At 35.1% G+C, this 25,195-nt stretch overlaps 2 protein-coding genes across 28 annotated transcripts in view; one reads left to right on the forward strand and one right to left on the reverse strand.

Moving 5' to 3' along the window:
• The window catches only part of LOC126970415 (uncharacterized), an 81,914-nt gene extending 63,516 nt beyond the window's left edge, over positions 1 to 18,398 (forward strand). For all 11 annotated transcript variants that reach the window (XM_050816267.1, XM_050816268.1, XM_050816266.1 and 8 more), the window contains one exon: positions 18,249 to 18,398. In XM_050816267.1, coding sequence (XP_050672224.1) covers positions 18,249 to 18,387 — 139 coding nt within the window. In that variant the 3' untranslated portion in view covers positions 18,388 to 18,398. The remainder of the gene's footprint in view (positions 1 to 18,248) is intronic.
• Positions 5,760 to 25,195, reverse strand: part of LOC126970417 (ornithine decarboxylase 2-like) — a 48,574-nt gene continuing 29,138 nt past the window's right edge. For 3 of the 17 annotated variants that reach the window (XM_050816288.1, XM_050816283.1, XM_050816286.1), the window contains exons 5-9: positions 10,046 to 10,219; positions 9,748 to 9,879; positions 8,404 to 8,505; positions 7,110 to 7,336; positions 5,760 to 5,905 (exon numbers count right to left, since the gene is read on the reverse strand). In XM_050816288.1, coding sequence (XP_050672245.1) covers positions 5,767 to 5,905; positions 7,110 to 7,336; positions 8,404 to 8,505; positions 9,748 to 9,879; positions 10,046 to 10,219 — 774 coding nt within the window. In that variant the 3' untranslated portion in view covers positions 5,760 to 5,766. Of the gene's footprint in view, positions 5,906 to 7,109; positions 7,337 to 7,635; positions 7,831 to 8,403; positions 8,506 to 9,747; positions 9,880 to 10,045; positions 10,220 to 12,899; positions 13,021 to 14,483; positions 14,616 to 22,171; positions 22,318 to 23,522; positions 23,750 to 24,049; positions 24,218 to 24,787; positions 24,890 to 25,195 lie in introns of those variants that run through there. The other 14 variants (XM_050816277.1, XM_050816274.1, XM_050816276.1 and 11 more) reach the window with 10 other exon arrangements.

Genomic DNA, 25,195 nt, shown 5'->3' on the forward strand with positions numbered 1-25,195 from the left:
GGCAGTTCTTTCGATCCTGCTGATTTCAGACCTATTTCAGTGCTACTGTTTGTTAGTAAAATTTTTGAAAAACTTTTGGTTCAACAACTACAAATGCATTTTTGTAAATTAATGAACAAAAATCAATTTGGTTTCACTAGGGGCTTATCAACAATTAATGCAGGTAATAGACTCCTTGAGCACATCTTTGACACCTGGGAAGAGTCTTGTGACTCTGCATTGGGATTTTTTTGTGATTTGTCCAAAGCATTTGACTGCGTCCACCATGAAACTTTACTCCTAAAACTAAAGCATTATGGAGTGAAAAATAGAGCCCTAAATCTGTTAAAATCATATTTAAGCGAAAGAGTTCAGATAGTCGATGTAAATGGCAAACGGTCTTCGGGTAAACCTGTGGGAATAGGTGTTCTACAGGGTTCTATTCTCGGTCCTTTCTTGTTTCTTATATATATTAACGATCTACCATCTGTGGTAGATGATAGCCATGAGATTGTATTGTTTGCTGATGATACTTCACTTATTTTTAAAGTGAAGCGACGTGCGGATATTGATGACGAGGTAAACAATGTACTCTCAATGATAGTGCGTTGGTTTGAGACGAAAAATCTGCACTTAAACAGTAAAACACAAAGTTTTTACGGTTCATTATACGAAACAGCGGAAGTACAAACCCACGTACTTATAAGTGACCAGAGATTGCAACTTGTGGACACTACGTTCTTCTTGGGTATCACGTTAGATAAAAAGCTTCAGTGGGGTCCACATATTGCCAATCTAGCAGATAGACTCAGCTCTGCGGCATATGCCGTTAGAAAGCTTAGAGAGTACACGAATGTTGCGACCGCTAGATTAGTGTACTTCAGTTACTTTCACAGCATTATGATGAACTGTATTTTACTATGAGGTTATGCTGCTGACATTGATATAGTGTTTGCTCTGCAAAACAGAGCTGTTCGTGCTATATATCAGCTTGGTTACAGACAGTCTCTCAAAGAAAAATTTAAAGAATTAAATATTATGACTGTTCATTGTCTGTACATTTATGAAAATTTAATATACGTTCACAAACATCGTCACATTTTTGCTCTTAATAGTGATTTTCATTATTATAACACTAGAAATAAGGGATTGCTTGAAACTAATTCTAGTAGGCTTCATAAGATACATAATAGCTTTAAGGGTTAATGTATACACTTCTATAATAAAGTCCCAGCCACTGTTCAGGCATTATCTATAAATAAATTTAAATGTTTTATTAAAAAATGGCTCTGTCGTAAATCCTACTACTTCACAGTCGAATATTTAAGTGACCGGATAGCCTGGGACTAGATTGTGATTGTTTTATAGCGATAGAAATGACTGTACAATATTGTATATTTTTATTGAAAAAAGCGCAAAAAAAGAATGCTGCGAGAGTTTCTTGCCCCGCTTCCTCTCTCTCAGAGCGCCATTTATTTCCGAAGTGGTAGAAGTATCTAATATATTAGAAATGACATTAAAAAGAATTCTAGAGGAATCAATTTTGAGAAAATAAATGCCTTTTATGACATTTTACATCTTTGTGCCGTTTGGTGTCGAGACACTTGGCCCGTGTGGCCCAGAGGCGCGGAGGATGTTCAAAATACTATCTTCGCGCTTCACTAAAGCTACTGGAAACCCAAGCGCTGGCAGCTTTTTCAGTCAACGGATCAGCCTAGCTATCCAATGCAAAAATGCTGCCAGAATTCTTGGTACGCTTCCACGTAATGTTAGTTTTAATTTTATGTAGTCATAGTATTGTAAATATAGTTATAAGATTTGTTTTGTGTCAAATATATTTAATTATTTTACAAATTACACATATTGAAATTCATTTAATGTGGCTTATAGTAGGTGAAGTATTACACGAATAGACAACTTGACCAATTAACATCAGGGCGCATGATTAACTAAAGTGTATCGAACTTCAATTATTTTTGTTAATAATTCCTTTTCTTTTTTTACAGGAACAAGATTAAAGGCCATGCAGTATACAAATCCAATGAATTCGTTGAAAATCCTGTGTTGTCCGAGCCTCTTCCATCGACGTATCCACCACTGTATCACGCTGAATGGCATTTCAATAATAATACATTAAAAAGTTAATGATAAATTTCTATTGTTTTTCTGTTTTATCGATACATAATACAATATCATGTATATCTGTCTACCGTATACAGGCTGTCCCAAATTTCAACGTCAAGCTAAAAATAAGAGGACAGGCGAGATTGTAAACATCATCAGAAAAATCAGAAAAAAAAATCCATCTAGATTTTCTCCATTTTGTTACCATTTTTTGGTTTTTGTGGTTTAAGTATTTTATTTCAGCCAATTTCAAACGTGTCACCATAAACTTAAATAACATCTGTAATCACAAACAATTGCCCCGATACATTAATAATTGATAAATTAAGAAAATCTGCTTTTTTTGTTTATAGGGAACATGGGATGGATATTTTTTTTATATTTCTGATGATGATTATTTACCATCTAGCCTATCATTCTGTTTCGGCTTGACGTTGAATTTTGTGACATTATGTATAGTACCTTCCATCATCACCTGAAACGTCGGTGGCGCGATAGGTTGAGTGGTTGACTTTCACCACGAAGCCACCAATGTGAGGCTCCTTTGCACAGGATGTGGAATCATTACTGTGTATCGGTGTGAAGGGTGCCGTAGTGACGAGCGCAATATTAGTTGCCGCACTTTGCGACTACGCCTGCTGTATCTATTTGGAGCGCAGTGGAGACCAATCCTTTATCTAAGCATAATATATATAAAAATCTTGCGTTTGACATTGAGTGTAAATGGAATCCTATAAGTCACACTACACGAAAGAACAAATCTCTTAACCTTTGACGAAATAAAAATAGGTACAAATAAGATTAAACTTAAACGTGTAATAAGTACACAAGTACATGTTTCTACGTAAGTACAGAATTAAGTTCACGTAAATGTTACAATGTGGGACCACACTTGCTTTTGACTTTGATAAAGTATCTTTATTTTCCCCAGGTGAAACATAATGTCTTCTGCTCAGTGCAAATGTTTCGAAATTGCGATATTTCTTTTCTTCTTCTTCTTAGCGTGCCTCTCCGACTAGCGAAGGTTGGCGGTCAGCTTTGTAGTTTCAATTGTTTGTCCTTCGCGAGGCGAAATAGTTTTGCCGCACTCGCGATGCTACTTCACTCTCGGATGTTGCGCAGCCAAGACTTTTTTTGCAACCTACGCCTCTTTTTCCGGCAACTTTTCCCATCATGATGAGTTGTAGTAGTTTGTACCTCTAGTGCCTACGCATGTGCCCCAAATATGCGACTTTCCTCAACTTGATAATTTGCATGAGTTCGCGTTTTTGATTAACGCGGCGCAGAACTTCCACATTTGTGACCTTGTGGGTCCAACTTATGGCCAACATACGTCTATATGCCCACATTTCAAAAGTATACGTTTTCTGAGGTCTTCTTTTATAGCCCACGCCTCACATCCGTATAGAAGTATGGGCCAGATGTAACAGTGCAGTAAACGAGTGCGCAAGGAAATCTTAAGACCACGGTTGCACAGTACTTTTTCATTTTACTGTAATGTCAAAGTCATCAATTTCTTTCTTAGATATGACCGTGAGTTTCGTCTTTGAGGTGTTCACCCTAAGACCAGCTCTTTCGCTGCACTCATTTACTCGGGTGACAAGTTTCTGAAGATCATTAGCAGATGATGCTATGAGGACTGTATCATCAGCATATCTAATATTATTTATGTTCTGGCCATTTATTTTGACTCCACAATCTAAGGCCTCGACTGCTTCTGCTATTATGGTTTCTGAGTACAAATTAAATAGCGTACGTGATAAGATATAGCCCTGTCTGACACCCCTTTTAATATCAACTTCTGCGGTCTCATCATTATCAACCCGAACAGTAGCTTGTTGATTCCAGTACAGATTCCGGATGATTCGTATATTTTTGCCATCCGACCCGATATTTTGTAATGTTGCAATTGGGCGGTCATGCAAAACTCTATCGAAAGCTTTTTCGTTATCGATGAAGCAAAAAAAAACATCCTGCTGAATATCTAAGCACTTTTGCACCAAAACCTGTACTGCAAATAGAGCCTCTCTTGTGCCGACTCCTGATCTAAAGCCGAACTGGTTAACTGCGAGTTGTTCGTCACATTTAGTTCTTATACGTTTGTGAATGATATTTAGAAATAGTTTTAATACTTGACTCATAAGGCTAATTGTTCGAAATTGTTCGCACTTTTTCGCATTGGCTTTCTTAGGGAGCGTAATGAAAGATAATGTCAACCAGTCTTTGAGTAAGTGGCCAGAGTCATAACTGGCGTTCAAAAAATTTACGAGGACATCAATATTCTCGTCCTTAATAAGTTTAAGTACCTCTATGTGAACATCATCTGGGCCCGCTGATTTTCCAGTTTTAGCTTTTCTTAAAGCCTTTGTAAATTCGTCTTTTAGGATACAATAACCATCACTCAAATCACAGGTTACAGCTAAACTTCGTGAATCATCAGCGAACATTGACGAAATGTATTGTTCCCATAGGAATTTTTTCTTTGTTACATCCAAAATTGGGATATTGTGTTCGTCTATGAGTTGGTGTGTCGTCTTTTTATAGCCATTAAAAGATTTTTTTTCCCTATGTAGATTAAATGCATCATGCTTAGCATAAAGATCATCCACAATCTCGCACTTCCCTCGATACCAAGCATCGCGCGCATAGCGGACTTCGCGCCGAATTTTCTTATCAATCTCCATGTACTTGGTTTCATCAGAGTTTTTGTAGAGTCTCCTTTCCTCCATAAGGTTATTTATTTTCTCGGTCATCCAACTCTGCTTAGGAGCCCAGTTTATATTTTTTTTTAAATCAGATATATTATGTTGTTATTATGCAAAGTCTGTTCTCGATATCTTTTCCTTTTCATCTTTTTTTATATAATAACCATAAAGGTAATTGATAGGCCATGCCCATTACAATGCAGTGCCGTTTAAGATGGAAAAAATTATTGAAAAATCCAAAAATTCTGTCGGCAATACAATTGCGCTCGTCACCTTGAGACAAGATGTTAAGTCTCATTTGCCCAATAATTTGACTAGCTACGGCACCCTTCACACCAAAACACAGTAATGCTTACACATTACAGCTTCACGGCAGAAAAAGGGGCCGTTGTGGTACCCATAATCTTGCCGGAATTCTGTGCAAAGGAGCCTCCCATTGGTGGCTCCGTGGTGAAAGTCAACCACTCAACCTATCGCGCCACCGACGTTTCAGGTGGATGATGGAAGGTATTATACATAATGTCACAAAATTCAACTTAAAGCTGAAACAGAATGATAGGCTAGATGGTAAATAATCATCATCAGAAAAATAAAAAAAATATCTAAAAAAAAATATATAAAGCAGATTTTCTTAATTTCTCAATTATTAATGTATCGGGGCAATTGTTTGTGATTACAGATGTTATTTAAGTTTATGGTGACACAAATAAAAAACATAAACCACATAAACCAAAAAATGGTTACAGAATGGAGAAAATCTACTTTTTTGTTTGGTTCCCATAATTTCTAAAGATGGGGATGGATTTTTTTTTCTGATTTTTCTGATGATGTTTACGATCTAGCCTGTCCTCTTGTTTTTAGCTTGACGTTGAAATTTGGGACAGCCTGTATACGGAGACCGATATATATGATATAATATTATGTATTGATAAAACAGAAAAACAATAGAAATTTATCATTAACTTTTTAATGTATTATTATTGAAATGCCATTCAGCGTGATACAGTGGTGGCCACGTCGATGGAAGAGGCTCGGACAACACAGGATTTTCAACAAATTCGTTGGATTTGTATACTGCGTGGCCTTTTATCTTGTTCCTGTAAAAAAGAAAAGGAATTATTTATAAAAAATAATTGAAGTTCGATACACTTTAGTTAATCATGCCCCCTGACGTTAATTGGTCAAGAAGGCTATTCGTGTAATACTTCACCTACTATAAGCCTCTTGTAATTCGTATGTTTACTGAACCACAACCAATGGATGAGTATTAAATGAATTTTAATATGTGTAATTTGTAAAATAATCAAATATATTTGACACAAAACAATTCTTATAACTATATTTCCATTACTATGACTACATAAAATTAAAACTAACATTACGTGGAAGCGTACCAAGAATACTGGGAGCATTTCCGCGTTGGATAGCTAGGCTGATCCGTTGACCGAAATAGCTGCCAGCACCACAACTTAAGGGTTGAATAATTTAATGATATGTAAATGCCACCAAAAACATAGCTTGTAAAAAAACCAAGTCTCGCAACTCATTTATTCTATCGTAAAAAGTTGTGAGATCCATGTAATACAATGTCGGTCAATTTATTTAGTCCCTATTTAAGGGTCCTTTTGTATTAAGTTATAACGTAATTACCTGAGTTAACACTTAGATAAAGGATTGGTCTCTGCTGCGGTCGAACTAGATACCGCAGGCGTAGTCGCAAAGTGCAGCAACTAATATTAAACCCAAATGGGCGTACTCGAGCCAGTCTCGGGCAATGTGTGACTTGTTGACTAGCCCCATGTTCTGTTAAACTTTGCTTTTAATTGAAACCAAAATGCCGGGTTGCGTAGAAAAACTTTATAAAAATAATACTACAAGAAATAAGAAAGACACTGGGATCACACATCATCAGTAAGTATTTTGCATTTTATTAATTTCAATATAAAATAACACGAAGCGTATGTTACAATATATGAAATATGCCATTGAGTGTCAAGATGCCACGCACGCAAACATCACATAGTTGCCGTAATAAAAAAGCTATTGTTCGTAGGTAGTGCGGTATCTATTTGGAAAGCAGCGGAGACCAGTCCTCAATCTAAGTGTCATTGACAATAAATACCTTAAATTTTCAGAGAACTTGTAAAATCATTTAACAGACTGAAAACGCAGTAAATATTGTACATTCTTTCCTGGCATGGACTATACGTCTTTGCAACACACAAACTCTTTCATTAGATGTCCATGTCAAGTGCATTAAGGCCATTCAAAGCCAAGATCGTCTCAAGCAAACATACTCACCATAAGTCACTGGAGATGACTGATCTTATCAAAGATTTCTGTAAGCACGAGAAATCAGACGCCAATCCAAAGCTGTAGGCGCCTCGAATCGGAAAAACTAGCCAATCTAATGGCGAACACAGCGGGAGCTTGATATCCAAGTTTTCCATAACACGGTCTGTTGAGTCACAACTTGGTCCCCAGATTATCGTTGTCTCTGGTAGATTTCCTTTACAATCAGTTTTCGTCTGAAAGTATTTGAAAATTGCAATGGTTTTGTCTCATAATTTGAAAGCTGAAGAAAGTACTGTTCCTATATTGTATATATCGGCGCAAATACTACAACACACCTATTATAAAAACGAGAATAATTAATTTAAAATTTAATAATCTTAGTTAAAATAAGTTCAAAAAATCATCATTTAATTACATTGTGATGTGAAATTATTGTTAAAAACATGAATTGAAAACACATGCACGTGCGCCGAGCCCTATAAATACGGCCATACTGTCGACAATTGAGGCATTCGTACTCGAGCTGACTTACGGTACGGACATCACAGGGACATCGTTACGCAGCTCGTGGAATGCTTTCATAATCGCCTTCAAGTACTGCTATTGCTGCTGCTATGTTGCAGTTTTCTTTCGATGATCCAATTATCATCAGCAAGTCAACAATTGTGATAACAACAGTAGTGACGTGTGTTCGTGATTGTGTGTTCAACAGTAGTGAGGTTTACACCTTTAAAAAAGAATACACAGGTTCTTTCTCCGTCATATATGCTTTTTCGTTATTTAAGCAATATTCTAGTGCAAGTTTTATGTGGCCTGAAGCACACAAAGTCAAAGTCAAATAATCTTATAAATTAATGAATTTACCTTATGTAAGTAAAAAGTTGAGCTCGTGAGAAGAACACAAGAAACTCAACGGCCGCTCTTTTCAATCAAATAGAGTACTTTAAAATGGCTGTAATATACATAATAAATTAGTTTGTAAGGTGCTGCATCCAATATATGAGCCGTGTTTAAATAATATAAACTATTTCATAAGAAGTAATAAAGAATTAACTGTATAAATAGAAATTTTCTTATATTTGATGCTTCGTGAACATGATGGCCGTGAATACTATATTATTATTATTCTTACATAATTAGTAATTGCATCCAACATATGCTTTATTAAGTATAAAAGGTCGACCTGGCACCACAAGCAGCACCCGTTCACGAATTGACGCATGGACCAGCCATCGTTCCACTGTTAGGAATTAAGGATATTTGCAATTAACTAAAGTAAAGATATTACATATTAACTAACCTCAAATCTCTTCACTCTGTGCCATGGATCACTGAATCTCAAAGAGCCAAAAAATCCATCATTCATATAAATCATATTCACCCTTTGCTCTTCCTTCATTATCTGAAATGTTACAGTTACGCATGTAACAAATATATTGGTAATATATTTAAGGGTTGTAGTTTCATACGAAAATATTGATATGTCTATCACTGCGTTCTACTTTGAGTATGCTGTTTGTAATAAATTTAAGTAAAGTATCAAAAAAGTATTTGTAATAGCACATTACATTCAAATACGATAAGTAAGTAATTTCTTTTTATAACAATAGCGGAAAAATCCACATTATATTCATCAATATGCCGATGACACAAAAATTTTTCGTATTATTGAAACCATAGATGACTGTAAAAAAATACAGTTGGATATCGAGTTGTTGTCAGATTATTGTACAAAAAACCAACTATTTATCAATATAGATAAATGCTGCGCAAAAATAGAAGAAAAATTGCATTCGACTATAGGTTAGATGATTACAATTAAAAACGCGTAGATACGGTAAGAGACTTAGGCATACTGATGGATCATAAACTCACTTTTAATAATCATATAGATACAATTGTGCAGAGAGCTTTCCGTAACTTAGGTTTTATAAACAGAATCTGTAAACCATTTAAAAAACCTCGAACACTATTAATACTTTATTTTTCGTTTGTAAGATCACTTCTGGAGTTTGGTTGTAGTGTATGGAATCCTAACTATAAGTTCCATGATAATAGAATAGAAAAAGTGCAAAAGAAAATTATAAACAATTTAAACTATCACTCCAATAATACGACTCCTTATTATGCAGTCTCACTTGAAAAATACAATATTCTTAGCTGAGTTAATCATTTTAAATTCATCGATATTATATTTATACATAAAACTCTAAATAATAAGATTGACTGTCCTTATCTACTTTCAAAAACATCATTTACATCACGCGCCAAACTTCCCATCCGCTCCTGTCGTAAATTAAATATCTTTGTTCCACCACGCTACACAAAAAAATATACTTTGAATAGCTTTGTACCACGAGCACTTAACTCCTATAATAAAGATTTTTCTGATATGGATGTTTTTGGGTTACCTCATAAAGAATTTAGAAAGAAATTAATTCTCAAACTTATGTAATCTTGTTACGAATAGGGAATAAAATTAGTTAATTGTTAGTTAATTTAGAAAATAAAGTTAAGTTGTTGTATTGTACAATAAAATAAAATAAATTGTGTAAAAGTGTGTCAATAAATAAATATAATAAATATTTTTTTAAATAAAACTATTTTCAAAATAATTTAAGATAAAAATCAACAAAATTTATACCCTTCGAACATTACTGATGCTGCTGTAGAGATCCATGGAGGATTCACATATATAGCGGCCTGGCTCAGCGATAATTTGAATATTTGGATCCGGAAATAGCTTCTTTAATGCGTCATTTACGAGTGTAGATACCTGATGATTTTATTGAAAGAAAACTTCAATAAGAACTTAGGTAGAATTCGCAAATGGAAGCCATTCAAATTATGATTTTTTTTCAAATTATTTATTTAAGATTTCATTTACTTGAATTTTAATCATCAAATCGATTTTTACGTATTTTTTTTAATTCCTGCCTTACCTGATCAATTCTGTCTCTTCTGTCACCCAAGAAGCCACCCTCAATATCAACAATATTCATTTTCCTCCCCGCTTTTTCTTCGTGGTCGAACAATGCTTTCGCTCTTTGAAGCCCTATTATATGGCTGTCAGCGGAAGAACAACCACTACCCACGTGAAAAGCCACACCCACAACCTGAAAGCAAATTGAAATCAGATTAATCGCAGACCTATTCGCATTGTTGGATATATAGTTGGTGTTCTGTGAACAACCCTGGTTTTGGGGAGAAACGTCGTTTCGTAAGGAGTCTTCTGCCATCCAGAACTCTTTTCAAACTTGAAAACTCTGAAAAAAAAACTACATATCCATTAACAGCATATCAAAGTTAAGAACAAACTTTCACCTTTATTTCAACCCCTCCAAACCTCTTAATCACGATAAAAGGTACCCTTTGTCCTTTTCCAAGTTCTAGTTTGTCTCTGTACTAAGTACTACGAAAACATATAGCTACTTTGATAATTTCAACAGCAAATCAAGCATTTGCATTCATAATAGATATTATACGTATGGCGTTAAAAAATGTAAGAATTGTTATGTTGATAATTATAATTATAATATATAATCTAATTTTACTTTTCGATATTGTCGCCTGTTAAAATTACACTTGAATATCTTTTTTCTAAACTTAAAATTGCTTTCTCTATTAACTCATTATACTGAACACCTAAAATTCCTGCATCGGTTTCATAATGTTCGAACAAATCAAATCAAGTATTCATTCATGCTCAAGTATTTCAAAGCCAGCATCTCCATTTGTAGACATAGTTAATGACACATGTCCTTTGATGATAGGATTCCTGTGAGTCTGGGGATTAACTATAATGATGAAACAAAACAATTTTCAATAGATTGTACTATCGTATCTCACGAATATCGTTACGCAGACTTGACGCTTGATGCTTTACGTCTATGTACAAGACAAGCCTTGCATCAATCCCTACAGTACAGAGTGGTCGAAAATGCACATAGGAGAAAAAAACTGAAATATTGTTTTCACTGATAAACTATTTACAATTGATGAGTACTTACATCAAGAAATCACATAGCCAAGCTTCTGGTAACAGGGAAAATACAAGGCAAGCCACTGAGAGGCAGAAGTCATGTATGAATCTATCAATTACTGCACGTTTCATACAATCGAGTGAATCGCTATATTGTTAGAGAGTTTCGCTGGGCTAGTTACCTATTTCAATGAACGTCACCTTCTAGGTTTCCGTGGTGTTAAAGTTATATTATGTACCATTGATTGAGATGGTGTAAAAGCTTCTAACGACCAGTACATATTTAATATTAATTTCAACTTAATTTCTACTTCTAAAAAATATGATTCAAAGACAGATAGGAGACTAAAAATATAGATTATTAAGAGAAAGACATTTTATTGGATTCATCAATGTAAGTAGTATAGCACAATGCCTTGTTTATATTGATGTATCTAGAACACCAGTAATGCTAAACATATTTGCAACAAACATATGTATTCCATTATCAATGTTTACATACAACAAACGTATTTTAGCAAAGCCATTCTCTCTGTTATCCGGATGTTTGTTGATATTTTTGTCATTCAATATTAACATGTATTATAATATATAGTTTTATAATATTTTTATTTATTAACCTTTGGTTAAGTAAATTTGAACTGTTTACTTCTCTCGATAGTAACTTCGTATTTTTTATTTCTAGTAAAGATAAAACACACTAGTCAGCGAGTTAGCGGCCACGTCTGCGTTCCGTATGTACTGCCAACACACACTGGTTAAAAACCTTCGTCTTTAGATACTGTGGTATTTTGGACGAGAAGATTTTATTGAGCTTCCAGAACGTTGCCCATCCAAGTCGGATTCGACGAGTGACCACTTTTCCGAAATCGGACCTGCCCAACTGGATTATTTGTCCAAGTTAGAGTAGAGTTTCGAGAGTACAGTTCCCAACAGTTACGGGATTAGATGCGACATGGGTATTAGACACGATCTTCGTCTTGTCCATGTTCATTAAGAAACCTATTCCTTGGGAAGCTGTATTGAGGCCATCAAGCATATGTCTCTGTCATGATTACGATATCGTCTGCGAATCGAAGGTGTGTGATGAATTCATCGCTGATTTTAATGCCCAGCCCATTCCAGTCCAGAAGCTTAAAGACATCTTCCGATGTAGCGGTGAACAGCTTCGGTGATATGCCATCGCCTTGTCTGACTCCTAGCTGTAGTCGAATAGGCTTCGAGAACTGATCCTGAAGACTGACATGATGGCGTTTCCATACAAATACTTTAACGCTTTGATATATCGATTAATCAAGGTGTTTCAGTCTCTGAAGACTGAAGCACCGCCCAAATCTCAATCGAATCAAAGGCTTTCTCATAGTCCACGAACGCCAAGCATAGTAGCTGGTTATACACCACTTACCAGTGGGAGGCTGCTTTGCACTGGATGCCAGCTAGCTGGTACCCACAGTACCACAACGGCGCCTATTTCTGCCGTATAGCAGTGATGTGTAAATATTACTCATTGTTGTCTTTTGGTCTAATGGGCGTCGTAGCTAGTGAAATTACTGGGCAAACGAGGCTTAACATCTTATGTCTCAAGGTGACGAGCGCAATTGTAGTGCCGCTCAAAATTTTTGGGTTTTGTAAAGAATCCTGACCGGCACTGCATTGTAATGGGTATGGCGTATCAATTACCATCAGCTGAACGTCCTGCTCGTATCGTCCCTTATTTCAAAAAAATCCAGTATAATGTAGTGATAATTTGTTTCATTCATCTTTAAGTCATTTGCAATCGTCACGTAATCAGAAAAATGATAATAATTTCCAACCTTTAAATTAAGAGCTGCAGCCTCATCAAGAAGATGAATCGCTTCAGTTTCAAAATCACATCCAAATTTGTCACCGAGTTTGTAAATGCTGTCTCCCTCGACTTTTATTCTGATTAACAACCTTAAACAGTATTAAGTTTAGAAACATTATCAGAAACTCATTATAAAAGAAACATTAAAACCAATTCATATATTTGAAAATATTCAAAACAAATTGATAAAAAAAGATTTGCAGTGACTCCCACCAAGAAACACCTTGTCTCTTTCTATCTCTTTGTAATCTGCACAAATTTTATTTTTAAAATAAAGTATTTTTTTAATTAATGTGTGTAATAAATTCTTAAAGATCTAAGTTAATTTATTTAAAAACTACTAAATCAAATAGATCTACAACTAACTCTCTACATATTCTATCGAATTTAGAAATAAGTAAATATTATGTATTCGATAATGTACGTCAGTACGAATAGAGCTTTCTGTCAGTTCAAGTCTACTGTAAACCGCATAATAAGCTTCGTTCCAAAAAAACCTTATAGACGAATTGAAAAACTCAAAAAAGATGTCATAGAAAGTGTTAAACTATTCGGTGACTGTTTGATTAGCTGTAGTGGGATCGGATTTTTTTCGTTTTCGCAAGATTGCTAAACTCCTGAGTTTAACATTAAATAGAAACAATACAAGTAAATCTGTGTTTACAAAGTTTGTGCTACATCAAATGTATGTGGTGAGTTAATTTAAGAGATAGCACTAACACATTAATCGATATTAATCATTGATTACACTTTAATCAATAGACAGCGTGTAAAACTCGCTCTTCCAAATTTTGACTTTGTTAAAAGAACCGCACTGAAAGCCCCTAACCGGTGATCTAAGGACTGATAAGCCAATGTTTGGGTTTGGCTATAAGCAACACAATAAAGGGTGCGCCATCTAGTGTTTTAAGTTTGAATCGGCTATAAAAAAAACTGAGCATTTTTTTAAATTCCTATTGGATTATTATTGGAAGGGTTTAACTTTGTAATTTAAGAATGGAACACAATATCATACATATGATCACCACAACTGGCTATGCAGTACCTCATCCGATCAACCAATTTTTTTAGTACATTTTCGATTGTTTCGGCTTGAATCTCTTCAATGGAAACTTCGATTACACGTTTCAATTCTTCAGTTGTCTCTGGATGGTTTGTGCAACAATTATTGTTAAAAGTTCCCCACAGAAAATAATCACAGCTCCGAGTTGGCCAATTAACATGAGCATTTCGTCTGATTATTTGATTTTCAAAAACAGTGCGCAAATTCAAATTCAAATATTTTATATACAAATATCACCTATTGCAAGTAAAAAACTACCCACTTGAAAAAGTAAAGTAAGTTTTTTATATATCACAATTTTATTCGAGCATATGGAGTCCCATTTTGCTAATGTTAAGCATAAAACCAACTTCCTGTCAAAAAATGCATGTCATTCTGCCTTTCAAAGTCAAAGCAATCGGTACTTCAAATATAAAACACTAGATGGCCGACCATTTATAACAATTCTAAAGTTAAATTAGTAAGAATATATCGATTAAACAAACTCACTGCGCATCACACCAATATTGCTTTATCTTCTTCAACTCGTACGAGGTATCAAAGGTAGTGTGTCTCACACCAACGTCTCTCGCATACGTCATCCAGTGTGTGGGTTTCGTTGGAACAGCAAATATAATACTTCTAAAAGTTAAAAAAACATATGATACAATATGCAAATACAAATAAAGGTCAACTTGTCATTATAGTTGAGGCGTAATTAGGTGATAAGGGAGCCAAGAGTGTGAGCGACCAATGCAAACTGTTCAAAAATGACGCTTATTTTTTTCCTTCACACGAAAGTAAGCTTAAATTTATCATTGTATTTTACCAATGTGTAATTTGCCTAGCAGAGTTATCTGTTATTTGATATATAGTATATTTTACCATTTAATGGGTTCGGGTCCCGGATCGTTCATAAATTTTGTTTACAAATTTAATGTGTATAATTAATCCCAGAAGAAAGGGCTATCAATTTAAAAATAACAAATTGCTTAGATTTGAAAGTAAAAAACTCGAGTCAATTTCCTAATTTAAACTAATTGGGGTTGAGCAGATTATCAACTGTAAAGTACATCCTGAGATGGAGCCACAACCTGAGAGTTGTAAAAGACATGCTTAGATTTACGAACCAGGCGTCACTCGAACGGTTGGCTCGTTAGTAAGAGCGCTTGGACGAAACCCGTGAATTCAAATCAAATCAAATCAAAATATTTTATTGCAAGTCACATTTTACAATAGGGTGGTACATTAGATGGGCACAGCAATGTTATACATAAAATAAATAAGTCTAATACATTTTATACATTCTTATAATATTAAAAATACATTCAATGCCACTATTATTATTAGTATAACTATTTATTTCTATATTATAATTAATTCTCACACATAGTGTGATTAACAAATTATTTAAGTTTTCTTTAGTGTTAATTCCGCCAATATTTGTTTTTAAAACAATTCGACACGTGTTTTAAAAACAAATATTGGCGTAATTAACACTAAAGAAAACTTAAATAATTTGTATAATTATGGATTTCCGCAAAGTAACGCCTAATTCAATAAATTACGGCAACTATTAGATGCTTGTGTGCGTAACATCTTGACACTCAATGGCATCTTTCAAATTTTGTAACATACTCTTCGTGTTATTTTGCATTGAAATTAATAAAATACAAAATACTTACTAATGATATATTGTGATCCCAGTATCTTTCTTATTTCTTGTAGTATTATTTTTATAAAGTTTTACTACGCAAACAGGTATTTTAGTTTCAATTATTAGCTAAGTTTAACAGAACATGTGGCTAGACAACGACACATCTTGTCCGAGACTGGATCAAACCTTACCTCTACCTCAGTCGTTAACTGACGAGAATTGAAGTTCTCGGCTCAGCCACCACTATCTTCGTCACCCAAAACTTCATCGGTCAAAATGGCTGGATCAGGAGGGGCTATGAAGATCGATTCTCGTATCGGAAGATCACCACTACCTTCTTCATCTGCAAATAAAACATCCAGCACATCATTTAGGGTACATCTGCCCCGAAACTGGTCGAACTCGAACAATCTGAAAGTAGTACACTAATTATTGTTATAATGCTACGCTTAGCGTGTCCATATGGACACAGCAACTTCAGTGCTAAATATCAACTACTAAATAATATGTAAAAAATAATTTATGCTTTTGTATACATAAATAAATAATATCTCTTTAATTTTGCTCAAGAATAACAAATATTAAAGAGATAATTTGAAAATAATAATGACTTACCCTTTTCTCGGATCCATTTTTTCACCGTAATGAAGAAAGGCGGTAAATATACGAAGATACCCACCGAACACAAATAATAATGACACTAACAGTGACATATAATGAAACTTTGACATTTGACGGTATATTGTGAACAGTAAAAATAATTAAAGTAAAATTATTACCATAATACATATTTATTTTCACCCATATTAATGTGTCCATATACGAGTACACGAGGCATTACTGGGTTAAGTAGGGACTTAATAAATTGACCGACTTTGTATTACATGGATCTTACAACTTTTTACGGTAAACGAACTGAGTTGCGAGACTAAAACTAAATATCATATATATCATATAATATAACCTGATCAACCCCAACATATGTATATTAGGACATTGACTTGAGAAGTCGCTCTTGCAAATCTAAACAAAAAGTAGATCTTGCAGATAAAGCCACAACCTGTGAATTGAACAAAGCATACAAGATTTTATCAACGACCATCACTGGAACGGTTGGCTCAATTGTAAGAGCGCTCGCACGGAACGCGAGAGGTCGCGGGTTCTAGTCCCGCATCTTTCAAAATATTTTTTTTCATATTTCATTTGTGTAATTAATCCCAGATGTGAGGGTTATCAGTTTAAAATATAACAAATATTTAAATTTTTGTTATACAAGGAGAAAGAAATTTATTTCTTATTTATTTTACAAATATACATCCATACATGATATGCTTAAATAACACGTACCAGTATGTTCCACTGATTTGAAATTTAAGTATGTTACAGGTGGCGATATAATAGAAATCTTCAAATTAATTAAACCACAGAATACAAAAGACCTATGAGGCCATTCGACTAATATTGAAAAATACATACTTGACATTATAGCACCTGAATTAGCAATAATATTTAATGAATGCATAGATGAGGGTATGTTCCCTGACCTCATGAAATACAGCAAAGTTATATCTTTATTTAAATTGGACAGTTCTTTTGACCCTGCTAATTTCAGACCTATTTCAGGGCTGCCTGTTTTTAGTAAAATTTTTGATAAACTTTTGCTTCAACAGCTACAAATGCATTTTTGTAAATTAATGAACAAAAATCAATTTGGTTTCACTAGGGGCTTATCAACAATTAATGCGGGTAATAGACTCATTGAGCACATCTTTGACGCCCGGGAAGAGTAACAGGATGCATTGGGCATTTTTAGTAAATTGTCCAAAGCATTTGACTGCGTCCACCATAAAACTTTACTCCTAAAACTAAAGCATTATGGAGTGAAAAATAGAGCCCTAAATCTGTTAAAATCATATTTAAACGAAAGAGTTCAGATAGTCGATGTAAATGGCAAACGGTCTTCGGGTAAGCCTGTGGGAATAGGTGTACCACAGGGTTCTATTCTCAAACCTTTCTTATTTCTTATATATATTAACGATCTACCGTTTGTGGTAGATGATAGCCATGAGATTGTATTGTTTGCTGATGATACTTCACTTATGTTTAAAGTTAAGCGACGTGCAGATATTGATGACGAGGTAAACAATGCACTCTCAAAGATAGTGCGTTGATTTGAGACGAATAATCTGCAGTAAATCTGTAAAAAACAAAGTTTTATGTTATTATTAATTATTAAAATATTGTTAACAAAGCTACTGGAAACCCAAGCGCTGGCAGCTATTTCGGTCAGCGGATCAGCCTAGCTATCCAACGCGAATTCTTGGTACGCTTCCACGTAATGTTAGTTTTAATTTTATGTGGTCATAGTATTGTAAATATAGTTATAAGATTTGTTTTGTGTCCAATATATTTGATTATTTTACAAATTACACATATTGAAATTCATTTAATACTCATTCATTGGTTGTGGTTCAGTCAACATACGAATAACGAGAGGCTTATAGTAGGTGAATTATTACACGAATAGCCTTCTTGACCAATTAACGTCAGGGCGCATGATTAACTAAAGTGTATCGAACTTCAATAATTTTTTAATAATTCCTTTTCTTTTTTTACAGGAACAAGATTAAAGGCCACGCAGTATACAAATCCAATGAATTCGTTGAAAATCCTGTGTTGTCCGAGCCTCTTCCATCGACGTGTCCACCTCTAAATCACGCTGAATGGCATTTCAATAATAATACATTAAAAAGTTAATGATAAATTTATTTTGGTTTTGTTTTTTATCAATACACAATAGAATATCATGTATATCTCTCTACCGTATACAGGCTGTCCCAAACATCAACGTCCAGCTAAAAACAAGAGGACAGGCTAGATCGTAAACATCATCAGAAAAATCAGAAAAAAAATATCCATCCCCATCTTTAGAAATTATGGGAACTAAACAAAAAAAAAAATTTCTCCATTTTGTTAACATTTTTTGGTTTTTGTTGTTTATGTATTTTATTTCAGCCAATTTCAAACGTGTCACCATAAACTTAAATAACATCATGATATTTTTTTTTTCTGATGATGATTATTTACCATCTAGCCTATCATTCTGTTTCGGCTTGACATTGAATTTTGTGACATTATGTATAGTACCTTCCATCATCCGCCTGAAACGTCGGTGGCGCGATAGGTTGAGTGGTTGACTTTCACCACGGAGCCACCAATGGGAGGCTCCTTTGCACAGGATGCCGGCTAGATTATGGGTACCAAAACGGCACCTATTTCTGCTGTGAAGCAGTAATGTGTAAACATTACTGTGTTTCGGTGTGAAGGGTGCCGTAGCTAGTGAAATTACTGGGCAAATGAGACAACATATTCTCTCAAGGTGACGAGCGCAATATTAGTTGCCGCACTTTGCGACTACGCCTGCTGTATCTATTTGGAGCGCAGTAGAGACCAATCCTTTATCTAAGCATAATATGTATAAAAATCTTGCGTTTGACATTGAGTGTAAATGGAATCCTATAAGTCACACTACACGCAAGAACAAATCTCTTAACCTTTGACGAAATAAAAATAGGTACAAATAAGATTAAACTTAAACGTGTGATAATATTGTACAAGTACATGTATCTACGTAAGTACAGAATAAAGTTCACGGAAATGTTACAATGCGGGACTAAAGGGATAAAGTATCTTTATTTTCCCCAGGTGAAACGTGATCTCTTCTGCTCGGTGCAAATGTTTCTAAATTGCGATATTTTTTTCTTCTTCTTCTTCGCGTGCCTCTCCGACTAGCGAAGGTTGGCGGTCAGCTTTGTAGTTTCAATTGTTTGTCCTTCGCGAGGCGAAATAGTTTTGCCGCACTCGCGATGCAGCCCACTCTCGGATGTTGCGTAGCCAAGACTTTTTTCTGCGACCTACGCCTCTTCTTCCGGCAACTTTTCCCATCATGATGAGTTGTAAGAGTTTGTACCTCTCGTGCCTAAGCACGTGCCCCAAATATGCGACTATCCTCATCTTGATAGTTTGCATGAGTTCGCGTTTTTGATTGACGCGGCGCAGAATTTCCACATTTGTGACCTTGTGGGTCCAACTTATGGCCAACATACGTCTATATGCCCACATTTCAAAAGCTTCTATACGTTTTCTGAGGTCTTCTTTTATAGTCCACGCCTCACATCCGTAAAGAAGTATGGGCCAGATGTAACAGTGCAGTAAACGAGCGCGCAAGGAAATCTTAAGGCCACGGTTGCACAGTACTTTTTTCATTTTACTAAAGGTGCTTCGAGCCACTTCAATTCTGGTCTTAATTTCTTGGTCGCTATTCCAGTTGTCATTCAACCACGTACCTAGATATTTGTATTTGCGCACTCTTTCTAGTTTTTGGCATGCTACTGTAATGTCAAAGTCATCAATTTCTTTCTTAGATATGACCATGAGTTTCGTCTTTGAGGTGTTCACCCTAAGACCAGCTCTTTCGCTGCACTCATTTACTCGGGTGCTATGAGGACTGTATCATCAGCATATCTAATATTATTTATGTTCTGGCCATTTATTTTGACTCCACAATCTAAGGCCTCGACTGCTTCTGCTATTATTGTTTCCGAGTACAAATTAAAAAGCGTAGGTGATAAAATACAGCCTTGTCTGACACCCCTTTTAATATCAACTTCTGCGGTCTCATCATTATTAACCCGAACAGTAGCTCGTTGATTCCAGTACAGATTCCGGATGATTCGTATATTTTTGCCATCCAACCCGATATTTTGTAATATTGCAATTAGGCGGTCATGCAAAACTCTATCGAAAGCTTTGTCGTAATCGATGAAGCAAAGAAAAACATCCTGCTGCATATCTAGCTATCTGCTGCTATCTATTTTGCACCAAAACCTGTACTGCAAATAGAGCCTCTCTTGTGCTGACTCCTGATCTAAAGCCGAACTGGTTAACTGCGAGTTGTTCGTCACATTTAGTTCTTATGCGCTTGTGAACGATATTTAGAAATAGTTTTAATACTTCATAAGGCTTATTGTTCGAAATTGTTCGCACTTTTTCGGATTGGCTTTCTTAGGGAGCGTAATGAAAGATAACATTAACCAGTGTTGGGTAAGTGGCCAGAGTCATAAACGGCGTTCAAAAAATCTACGAGGACATCAATATTTTCGTCGTTAATAAGTTTAAGTATCTCTATGTGAACATCATCTGGACCCGCTGATTTTCCAGTTTTAGCTTTTCTTAAAGCCTTTGTAAATTCGTCTTTTAGGATAGAATAACCATCACTCAAATCACAGGTTACAGCTAAACTTCGAACATTGACGAGATGTATTGTTCCCATAGGAATATTTTCTTTGTTACATCCAAAATTGGGCTATTGTGTTCGTCTATGAGTTGGTGTGTAGTCTTTTTATAGCCAATAATAGATTTTATTTCCCAATGTAGATTAAATGCATCATGCTTATCATAAAGATCCTCCACAATCTCGTACTTCCCTCGATACCAAGCATCGCGCGCATAGCGGACTTCGCGCCGAATTTTCTTATCAATCTCCATGTACTTGGTTTCATCAGAGTTTTTGTAGAGTCTCCTTTCCTCCATAAGGTTATTTATTTTCTCGTTCATCCAACTCTGCTTAGGAGCCCAGTTTATATTTATATTTTTAAATCAGATATATTATGTTGTTATTATGCAAAGTCTGTTCTCGATATCTTTTCCTTTTCATCTTTTTTTATATAATAACCATAAAGGTAATTGATAGGCCATGCACATTACAATGCAGTGCCGTTGAAAATGGAAAAATTTATTGAAAAATCCAAAAATTCTGTCGGCAATACAATTGCGCACGTCACCTTGAGACATGATGTTAAGTCTCATTTGCCCAATAATTTGACTAGCTACGGCGCCCTTCTCACCGACACACAGTAATGTTTACACATTACAGCTTCACGGCAGAAATAGGTGCCGTTGTGGTACCCATAATCTTGCCGGCATCCTGTGCAAAGGAGCCTCCCATTGGTGGCTCCGTGGTGAAGTCAACCACTCAACCTATCGCGCCACCGACGTTTCAGGTGAATGATGGAAGTTTAGTACCTTACCTACATATTGTCGCAAAATTCAACGTCAAGCCGAAACAGAATGATAGGCTAGATGGTAAATAATCATCATCAGAAAAATAAAAAAAAATATCCATCCCATGTTCCTTAAAAACAAAAAAAGCAGATTTTTTAAATTTATCAATTATTAATGTATCGGGGCAATTGTTTGTGATTACAGATGTTATTTAAGTTTATGGTGACACGTTTGAAATTGGCTGAAATAAAATACTTAAACCACAAAAACCAAAAAATGGTAACAAAATGGAGAAAATCTGCTTTTTTTGTTTAGTTCCTATAGATGGATTTTTTTTTTCTGATTTTTCTGATGATGTTTACGATCTAGCCTGTCCTCTTATTTTTAGCTTGACGTTGAAATTTTTGACAGCCTGTATACGGAGACCGATATACATGATATTATATTATGTATTGATAAAACAGAAAAACAATAGAAATTTATCATTAACTTTTTAATGTATTATTATTGAAATGCCAATCAACGTGATACAGAGGTGGACACGTCGATGGAAGAGGCTCGGACAACACAGGATTTTCAACGAATTCATTGGATTTGTATACTGCGTGGCCTTTTATCTTGTTCCTGTAAACAAAGAAAAGGAATTATTAACAAAAATAATTGAAGTTCGATACACTTTAGTTAATCATGCGCCCTGACGTTAATTGGTCAAGAAGGCTATTCGTGTAATACTTGACCTACTATAAGCCTCTTGTAATTCGTATGTTTATGAACCACAACCAATAGATGAGTATTAAATGAATTTCAATATGTGTAATTTGTAAAATAATCAAATATATTTGACACAAAACAAATCTTATAACTATATTTCCACTATTTTATGTCTACATAAAATTAAAACTAATATTACGTGGAAGCGTACCAAGAATACTGGGAGCATTTCCACGTTGGATAGCTAGGCTGATCCGTTGACCGAAATAGCTGCCAGCACCACAACTTAAGGGTTGAATAATTTAATGATATGTAAATGCCACCAAAAACATAGCTTGTCAAAAAACCAAGTCTCGCATCTCATTTATTCTATCGTAAAAAGTTGTGAGATCCATGTAATACAATGTCGGTCAATTTATTTAGTCCCTATTTAAGGGTCCTTTTGCATTAAGTTATAACGTAATTACCTGAGCTAACACTTAGATAAAGGATTGGTCTCCGCTGCGGTCGAACTAGATACCGCAGGCGTAGTCGCAAAGTGCAGCAACTAATATTACGCCCAAATGGGCGTACTCGAGCCAGTCTCGGACAATGTGTGACTTGTTGACTAGCCCCATGTTCTGTTAAACTTTGCTTATAATTGAAACCAAAATGCCGGGTTGCGTAGAAAAACTTTATAAAAATAATACTACAAGAAATAAGAAAGACACTGGGATCACACATCATCAGTAAGTATTTTGCATTTTATTAATTTCAATATAAAATAACACGAAGCGTATGTTACAATATATGAAATATGCCATTGAGTGTCAAGATGCCACGCACGCAAACATCAAATAGTTGCCGTAATAAAAAAGCTATTGTTCGTAGGTAGTGCGGTATCTATTTGGAAAGCAGCGGAGACCAGTCCTCAATCTAAGTGTCATTGACAATAAATACCTTAAATTTTCAGAGAACTTGTAAAATCATTTAACAGACTGAAAACGCAGTAAATATTGTACATTCTTTCCTGGCATGGACTATACGTCTTTGCAACACACAAACTCTTTCATTAGATGTCCATGTCAAGTGCATTAAGGCCATTCAAAGCCAAGATCGTCTCAAGCAAACATACTCACCATAAGTCACTGGAGATGACTGATCTTATCAAAGATTTCTGTAAGCACGAGAAATCAGACGCCAATCCGAAGCTGTAGGCGCCTCGGATCGGAAAAACGAGCCAATCTAATGGTGAACACAGCGGGAGCTTGATATCCAAGTTTTCCATAACACGGTCTGTTGAGTCACAACTTGGTCCCCAGATTATCGTTGTCTCTGGTAGATTTCCTTTACAATCAGTTTTCGTCTGAAAGTATTTGAAAATTGCAATGGTTTTGTCTCATAATATGAAAGCTGAAGAAAGTACTGTTCCTATATTGTATATATCGGCGCAAATACTAAAACACACCTATTATATAAACGAGAATAATTAATTTAAAATTTAAACAATCTTAGTTAAAATAAGTTCAAAAAATCATCATTTGATTACATTGTGATGTGAAATTATTGTTAAAAACATGAATTGAAAACACATGCACGTGCGCCGAGCCCTATAAATACGGCCATACTGTCGACAATTGAGGCATTCGTACTCGAGCTGACTTACGGTACGGACATCACAGGGACGTCGTTACGCTGCTCGTGGAATACTTTCATGATCACCTTCAAGTACTGCTATTGCTGCTGCTATGATGCAGTTTTCTTTCGATGATCCAATTATGAGTGACCACCAGCAAGTCAACAATTGTGATAACAACAGTAGTGACGTTTACACCTTTAAAAAACAATACAGAGGTTCTTTCTCCGTCATATATGCTTTTTCGTTATTTAAGCAATATTCTAGTGCAAGTTTTATGTGGCCTGAAGCACACAAAGTCAAAGTCAAATAATCTTATAAATTAATGAATTTACCATATGTAAGTAAAAAGTTGAGCTCGTGAGAAGAACACAAGAAACTCAACGGCCGCTCTTTTCAATCAAATAGAGTACTTTAAAATGGCTGTAATATACATAATAAATTAGTTTGTAAGGTGCTGCATCCAATATATGAGTCGTGTTTAAATAATATAAACTATTTCATAAGAAGTAATAAAGAATTAACTGTATAAATAGAAATTTTCTTATATGGGATTCTTCGTGAACATGATGGTCGTGAATACTATGTTATTCTTATTCTTACATAATTAGTAATTGCATCCAACATATGCTTTATTAAGTATAAAAGGTCGACCTGGCACCACAAGCAGCACCCGTTCACGAATTGACGCATGGACCAGCCATCGTTCCACTGTTAGGAATTAAGGATATTTGCAATTAACTGTAAAGATATTTCATATTAACTAACCTCAAATCTCTTCACACTGTGCCATGGATCACTGAATCTCAAAGAGCCAAAAAATCCATCATTCATATAAATCATATTCACCCTTTGCTCTTCTTTCATTATCTGAAATGTTACAGTTACGCATGTAACGAATATATTGGTAATATATTTAAGGGTTGTAGTTTCATACGAAAATATTGATATGTCTATCACTGCGTTCTACTTTGAGTATGCTGTTTGTAATAAATTTAAGTAAAGTATCAAAATTCTTTTTATAACAATAGCGGAAAAATCCACATTATATTCATCAATATGCCGATGACACAAAAATTTTTCGTATTATTGAAACCATAGATGACTGTAAAAAATACAGTTGGATATCGAGTCGTTGTCAGATTATTGTACAAAAAACCAACTATTTATCAATAT

The sequence above is a fragment of the Leptidea sinapis genome, chromosome 21 (genome assembly GCF_905404315.1).
Source record: "Leptidea sinapis chromosome 21, ilLepSina1.1, whole genome shotgun sequence".
NCBI classification, from domain to species: Eukaryota; Metazoa; Arthropoda; class Insecta; order Lepidoptera; family Pieridae; genus Leptidea; species Leptidea sinapis.